This window comes from Solea senegalensis, linkage group LG4 (assembly GCF_019176455.1).
Source record: "Solea senegalensis isolate Sse05_10M linkage group LG4, IFAPA_SoseM_1, whole genome shotgun sequence".
Classification (NCBI taxonomy): Eukaryota; Metazoa; Chordata; class Actinopteri; order Pleuronectiformes; family Soleidae; genus Solea; species Solea senegalensis.
In genome coordinates this window covers 20,781,286-20,789,490 of record NC_058024.1, presented here as the reverse complement: position 1 = coordinate 20,789,490, position 8,205 = coordinate 20,781,286, and the positions used below count along the sequence as shown (strand labels likewise).

General features: G+C 39.9%; 1 protein-coding gene across 1 annotated transcript; it reads left to right on the top strand.

The window, feature by feature from the left end:
- Positions 1–4,312: 4,312 nt before the first annotated feature.
- LOC122767747 (elastase-1-like) lies at positions 4,313–7,131 on the top strand. The gene is made up of 8 exons (XM_044023210.1): positions 4,313–4,384; positions 4,618–4,715; positions 4,861–4,961; positions 5,280–5,405; positions 5,848–5,984; positions 6,080–6,222; positions 6,725–6,874; positions 6,995–7,131. Exons 1-8 carry the CDS (start codon positions 4,345–4,347, stop codon positions 7,004–7,006), a joined length of 807 nt encoding a protein of 268 aa, XP_043879145.1. The 5' UTR covers positions 4,313–4,344; the 3' UTR covers positions 7,007–7,131.
- The last annotated feature ends 1,074 nt before the right edge of the window (positions 7,132–8,205 follow it).

The window sequence follows — 8,205 nt, the reverse complement described above, 5'->3', positions numbered from 1 at the left end:
TGACACATTTTTATCACTTAAGATGCTTTTTTTTTTCCCTAAGCAATTCACTTTTGTCATTACTGTACGCAAAGGTCACACCAACGGTTATTATTGTTTTTTCATACCTTTTAAATTTCATCAACATTTCCCGTCAGTAAGTAAATATCAGATGTGAGAAAACTCAACCACTGCGACATACAGTATCGACGCAACATGGTAGGCCAGTTTTTAGTCACTGCTCCACCTCCCTCTATCATCACTCAGCGAGGGAAGCTTAGAGCCGCAGCCTCCTTTTCCACTCCAGTAGAGCCTATCACAACTGCAGCCAAGGGCCAGGCCCCCGACAGCATGGCGGCAGCTGAGACCAGGCTAGAAGAGGAACGTGGGAGAGGGGGAACAGGCAAGAAGCACGAGGCGAAAGCAGCAGCAGTCACTGGAGGACGTCGATGGATGAACAGTATACTGCACAGGATCAATCAGGCACTCGTAGCCACAGCAGATCATCTTTCTCCAGGAGCACGTTACTGCTGGTGCATCATTTCATCCCTGCCCCCATAAAACACATCACCCCAGCACTTAGAGTATATAACCCCCTTTTTGCCATAATGTTTGTGAGTGTGTTTAAATGTACTGGATGGATAGACAGAGAGACACATGGAAGTCAAAGTTAACCGTAGCTTCCTCAGAAAGAGAGAAAGGGCATGGTGGTAGTGGGAGGACATATTGATTGTTTTCACTCTGATATAATTGCAATTAAAGGTTGCAAACAGCCCAGTGGATCAGTTTCTCGGCTGTCATCAGACAGGACACATGACAGCGGCGATGTATACCGACACACTTCCTCAGCTTACAAAGAGAAGTGCCAAAACTGTCGCTCCCTGTAGACTATGTGTAGATTAGTGTCATGGTGTGCAATAATTTAGTCTTGCCAAGGATGGATTACTGAAGGGGCCTACTGGGCCTAGGCCCAAGGGCTCAGGGGCCCCCTGAATGTTTGTATTGTGCATTTTGCACATCGCAGGAGAGCTTATAATGACGTACGAAACAGAGCAAGATCACCGGAAACTGCAGGGGGGCAGTCAACAGTCCAATCAGTCAGAGAAAGACTTATTTCCAGATTTAACGTTGGATTCAGTGCCTTTAAATGTGACGTTTAAACGACAATACATAATCCTTTAAATACAAACAAACATCTGTTACACACAGTGTTGATGAAGCCCATCCGCTCCACACGACTCACAACATTCCACGCTGCACACAGGAAGTGATTTGTTATGTCTCGAGACAGACGAAGGCAACAGCCACACAGCACTAAAAACTAAAAACTACGCCCACAAAGAAAAAAAAAATGATTCTACTGCAAAAACAAAAACTGGTGTTCATCAGCTTCTGACAATATGAACTCCTGCTGTCCTGCAGTTTTAGACAGTCCAAGTCTCTTGCACAACAGTGACCCACGAAGAAAAACAAAGCAAAAGAGAGAATGCCATAAATTACCAACAAAAACAATTCCCTAAAAGAAAACAGATGACTCATTTCAACATCTGTCCAATTTTTAAACCCAATTTTGCAGATCCATTCACACTGCAGTTATTTTTTTACCCTTTTTTTGTCCTCTTGCTAGTAATTCAGCCTGTCGTGCCTTTAACTCATTATAGTGTATGACGCCATGGCACCATGTTTAATTTCTTATGTCTAACTAATTTCTTCTTATTATTATTTTTATAATTACAACAGTGAGTAAGCACAAGGCAAATAAAGACAACACAAAAAAAAGGGGAAAAGCATGAGCACAGAAACATAACTACACACATATACACTATACAAAACAAAACAAAAAATATAACTAGTAATCACCAGCGCCCAACTTCACCCTTCAGTGAGTTACACTCCGCCTGCATCCTTCTCCCAATAGAGGAATCCATCAATCCTCCTCAGTCACACTCCCTCGGTCCAACAAACTCTCCAGATCTGTGTGTTCAAGAGAGTTAATAAAATGCTTTTTTCTTTCATATAGTAAGTATTTTATTTCAAAGGATACACACACACACAGACAATTCCTTTAAACATTTACCATTATTTATTCCATATATGTTTTTCCATTGTCATGAAAAAACATATCTTCCTTGTAACAAACGTAGCTCTATAAAGGATCCTCTGCTCTTTCTTCCTTAAATTATACTCTTTTCGGTAACAGCCTAATGAGAAATTTCCAAACTTGAATTGTATCTTCAGAGGATTCAGGGGAGCCAGATACTGTATGTCTAACTCATTTCTAATTTATTATTACATTTAATTGGTTGTACAATATGTCACTATGTACACAGTAGATATTGCGTCTCTATTTATCTTGTTTTATCTTATCTCGGAGCTCGTCCCTGCATCTTACCGAGAACAATATCAACTGGGATGACAAACAAAGAATCGCCTTATGAGCTTCACAAGCTGATATGACACTGCTGATCACAGCTCGTCATGAGGAATCCAATTGGTGGAAAAAAATAAATCAAAAAAGAGTCAATGTCTCACATACTAAATTGCAGAAAAGCTTTCCAGCTAATAACTGGCAATGGCACATTCTGTAATAATGAAAACATTCTTAGTTTTGTGTTAACATACATTCTGTGCCTCACGGAAGGTAATGTGCTAGAATGTCAGTATACCGGCGGTGGCGTTAGCTTCTTTTAATTGGGGTTGAAATCATTTCGGCTCGGCGACAATTTGAGTTTTTCAATCAGGTATCATGTGGACATAATCAACAGTTACCCTGAGATTACCCGCCGTGACTTTCCATCGCACACCTAATCAGTGCATCCCATTAATTTTTTTTCAAGAACCTCAATTTCCTGCCCATGCGTGTGAGCCATCTTTATGGGAACTAAATCGTCAGTTCATTAGTGAGAGGAAGCTGTATCGTGAACAAACATCTTTAATTAACACATCCCCAGCACTTCCTGTCTTTGATCTCCTCCCTTGTGATTTATGCCTCTGCCAGGAAAAGGTTGGGGGGTGACGGAGGGTTACTCAGAGGGTTCGGAGGGGATGAAGAGGCTCCATGCAAAAATAGTGAAACCGAGGAGCCCCTGTTGATCAGACCATCTTCCCGTATTAGGACACTCTCATTGTGCATCAGGGGGCCAGCTCAATGAAGCTATCTTAATAATGCCTGATGGGGCAATAATCCTAAATCCATTCAGTTTTAATGACTTTCTTTGTAATTAAGAACTATTTTATAAAAGATGGACACACCGCAGGCCTTTCCATTGTCCAGAAACCCACTGCTGGAATCAGCACATCCAGTTAAGAACTACAAAATGGCTGCTATACAAGTCTTTTTTTTTTTTTTTAATTTTTCAAAGTTCATCCTAAGGATTTATGTACACTTGTACTCATGTTCAGTATCAGAGCAAAGTGGAGCAGAGAAAGCTTCTGCAACTCACACTTGACTTAAATATTGCCAGTTGAGAATTTGTGTCCAAATGAATTATTTTTGTGCTTTTTTTTAATCTCAGTTTAATATCTGATATATCAAAATCTGCAACACGTTTAACAGAAACACAGAAACAGTGAAATCCCAGGACTGATCTCTTGTGACTGCTTCTAACCAAGCAGTGTAGTGATACTGTATTTATGTGATTCTTGAGTACCCTCTAGTGTTGGACTGTCACCTTGTCATAATACTGAATGAGTTTGAAGACTCAACATGTATTATCAGACCTTCCTAAATCATCAACTGCTCTGTATTCTACATACAAATATGCATTTACATGTAATTTAGTTATTTTAAACTGCCTGCCATGCTGACTTTTTACGTTTGTCGATAAACGATCAAAATCAAAAGGTCACCATTACCTTTTAGCGGCACTTAAAACATTTATTTACACGTTTAGAAATATTTGCTTAAATATTCTTTGTTGTAAAATATCAATATTTTAAATGGAGTGGTATAAATGGAAAAGAAAAGAGTTGGTTTGATTGATTTTAGGTTACATTTTAGATTAAACCCATTTTGTTTACTGTGGTAACAATTCATATGATCACAAAAAATAATTCAGCTAATCACGTTATTTTTGATACAAATATGTTTTTCCCCATAAATAACCTCCTGAAATAGACGTGGTTAATCTTTTCTAAATCCTTTTAACACATGTTATGCAGGTATAGTTCTCAGGCTACGTGTCATACGTTTCCACACTGGACACTTTCTACTGGTCAAAGCAGGGGGGTGTGTGGTAAACAACTGCGATAACGGTGTGTGAGATGAACCACAGGTGCATGCCACACAAGCTGAAGGTCAGCTGAGGGTATAAAAGTAGGAGAGACAAGATGTTCTCTGCAGAAACATTCAGACACGTCGCTGAAATGCTCAGGTTCATTGTGTTGACAAGTCTCGCAGCCTTGGGTAAGACGGCACACACTGCGTTACACAACCATTCATTATTGACCTCTTTCAGCCTCATTTACTCACATTGTCTATATATTCACCCTCTCCATCATCCAGACAATAGCCAATTTTAAGTTTAGTCCACACACAAGAGTCCTATTTTATCCAATCTAACTCAAACTGTCCTAATTTCTCTGGGAAACCAACAAATTATCTTTTTCTTTCTTTCTTTCTCCATTTTTTGGTTCCAGTGCTGGCTGAGCTGGAACCCCAGCCAAGGTACCTGGAGGACAGCCTTGAAAGGGTTGTGGGAGGTGAGGTAGCCAGACCCAACTCCTGGCCCTGGCAGGTAATCTTCTGAATCACAAACGCATTGGTGGATTTTATGGTTAAACTTTTTTTTTTCCACAGAAAGTGTGAACTATCTTCTACAGAGCCACAATTGAAGATTCATTTAATTTAACTCATGAAATGTTCATACTTTTCCCATTTAGATCTCTCTTCAGTACAAATCTGGCAGCTCATACTATCACACATGTGGAGGAACCCTGATTGAGAGAGACTGGGTTATGACTGCAGCTCACTGTGTGGACAGGTAACATAATTATGCAAACTTTCTCACTTATTTGGCTGAATGCAAATTATCCACATTTTCAGTGTATTTTTTAATTACTTTGGCTTAATTACTGGTATTTGTTCAAAATCCATTGCCATGAGGACAGGTCTTACTGCCTCGTTGATAACTGTCACTTACGACGATTTATTTATTTGATTAGAAAGAAAAGTTACAAGAAGAATTCACAAGGATCCAAATGATTGGCCATAAATTATTTGAATCACAATTTAATTTAATCAATGACTGTTAACTCACAATTAACATTTTCCCTCCCTCTCTCTTTCTAACATATTATAGAAGCAGGACATGGCGTGTCGTGATTGGTGAACATGAACTCTACAGTGACGATGGCAGAGAGCAGATCAAAAGCGTCAGCAATGTTTACATCCATCCCAGATGGAACTCCAATAACGTGGCTGGCGGGTGAGGATAATGACTCTTTAGTCATATTTTCATCGATGTTAAAAGCGAGATTTCTGTTACTTTGAAAGCAGGCTACCTTAACTTAATTAACAATTACCTTTCGCCAAGAGCTTGACAATAAGGAAGACAAACAGATAAAGAGCTGGAAAACCACTGTTTTAGGAGTTGAAGCTACACAAAGGTTCATATGGGATTAAAAGATCTGTGCTATAATCAGGAGCCAGGCTATGAAGAGCCTTAAGGGTGATCAATACGATCCTAAAATCAATCCTAAAACAAACAGGTAGAGAATGTAAAGAGGGGGAAATAGTTGGAATTTGACTGACCCTGTGTGTTCCAGCAGCTGTGACCCAAAAAGTGTGAAGATTGGAGGTCATGCATTTCTGTCATTGCTCAAACATGTTTTTGCAAACGTTATTTGATTCACTGACCTCTTCTTCAGGTTTGATATTGCCCTTCTGCGTCTGTCCTCTGCTGCCACCCTGAACTCCTACGCCCAGCTTGGCTCTCTGCCTCCCACTGGCCAGATTCTGCCTCATAACAACCTCTGCTACGTCACCGGATGGGGACTCACCTCCAGTGAGTTGATGTGCATGATCCCCCTGGTTACCAGTCAGTTATAATGTTGTGAGTGCTTCCTTTCTGATGTATCTATTACACTTCACTATGCCTAGCTGGTGGTAGCCTGTCCAGGCAGCTCAAACAGGCCTATCTTCCTCTGGTTGACCACAAGACCTGCTCCAGCTCTGGCTGGTGGGGTAGCACTATCAATACCAGCATGGTGTGTGGTGGTGGTGGTGCTGAGTCTGGATGCAATGTGAGTCTCCACCTATTTTTCAAAAATGGAAAAACTCAATCCATGTCTTTATAAAGTGATTTAGATTTATTTTACTTGTATATATATGTTGGTTAGCACTCTTGCCTTTTCAGCAAGAAGACCCTGGTTCACGACACGGCCGGAACAAGGGTCTTTCTGCATGGAGTTTGCATGTTCTTCCTGTGTGTGCAAGGGTTTTCTCAGAGACCTCCAGTTTCCTCCCACAGTCCAAAAACATGCCGATTTGGGGATTAGGCACTCCAAATTGGCCGTAGGTGTGAGTGCGAGAGTGGATGGTTGTTTGTCTCTACGTGGCCTTGTATCCTTCATGTGGAGGATAAAGCAGTAGTAAATGAATGAGTGAGTGAGTTTTATGCCAATGAAGTAAATTGGAGTGAACAGAGGAGGAAGCAATTGTGAATAATTCATTTTTCTGTGCACACCACTGATGCATTTCATCCAAAAATACTAAAGATGGGCCCTTTAATCTAACTCCTCTCAGGGCGACTCTGGCGGTCCTCTGAACTGTCAGGTTAATGGAAGATACTATGTCCATGGTATTGCCAGCTTTGTCTCTGGTTGGGGATGCAATTATCCCCAGAAGCCCACCGTCTTCACCCGCGTTTCTGCCTACATCGAATGGATGGACTCGGTTAGTATGAAGACTTCCTTACTAGTCCAGGAGTACTTATTCGAATAGAGGATTTACAGAATTGATTGAATCGTGTATGACTGCATGAAAGGTCTGATCAAATCTTCTTCTCTCTTTCAGATCATGGCTTAATAAGCTAAAGTCAACCACGCTGCGTGACCCAGACAGAAACCACATTCAACCACACTTTCAAATACTGTGCTTCTTCACTTGTCTGGCCTCATTTAACAAAAATAAAGTTGATTAGATTGGTGTCATGGTGACTTTGACTCTTTTTCCTCCCTTATAAGAGCATTGATATTTAACAACCGACGTGATGTGTCAACACAGCCACACACGGACAGACAACAGGTGCATTTCTGACCATTGACAAGGTCACCTCATGGTATAAAAGAACTAGATGTGGAATCGGAAACACAGCAAAGCTTAAGACAAGCATAATGTTTCTGCTACTCGCCACAGGAAGGAAAATGCAGCAGTTGTTTTAATAGTTATGATAAACTATGAGTATAATTGACAGTTGCGGTTTATCCTTCTAAACTATTGCAAATTATTGTTGGGCCAAAAACTTTGATGTTGAAGTGCAGTTAATTACAAAATGAATATACTGTATGTATTTTTTTTTCTATAAACTAATGTACATTTCAATGTACAGTAAGGAGAGATTGTGTCTTTCCTTGCACATTTGATGAAAGAAGCTCAGGGTCACGATCCTAAAATATTAGTATTCTATTAATCTATTTTTCCTGTCAACCACAGCTTTAAGAGACCAGTGCAGTTTTTTCATTAGAAGCATATAATATAATAGAAAATAATAAAAATATCCCTTGAAATTATTTAAAAAAGAGAGTCTTGGCAAGCAGTAATACCTATAGATATACACTCACTTCATGTTTTGTTTAGATATATCAAAGATTGTTGCTGTATATTTACTATTGGTCATGGTATCAGACTTTTATACTGGTGTAAGCCTCACATGTAAGGTCAATTTCAAATGGCAATGTTATTTTATGATAAAGAATAAGATAACACTCAGTTGGCCTCATGCACGGTGAGCCCCCTTTCTGCCGCAGATAACAGAGCTCAGATCATGCAGCATGTCAGTGATGAGCTGCATAAGTGCTGCGCAGCAGTTCCACAATGTCATACTTGTCATTAGCAAGTGTACATAGTAAGAAGTAAAAACCTGTTGATTGTGTCTACTTTCTAAAGCCTCAGTAAAACTGTCACAGCTGGTAAAATAAAGCTCAGTGTGTTTCTCCTGGCTAATGTGAAATGGCAGTTTTATTGATAATTATAATTTACAGAGTGAAAACTCAAAAATCAAATAA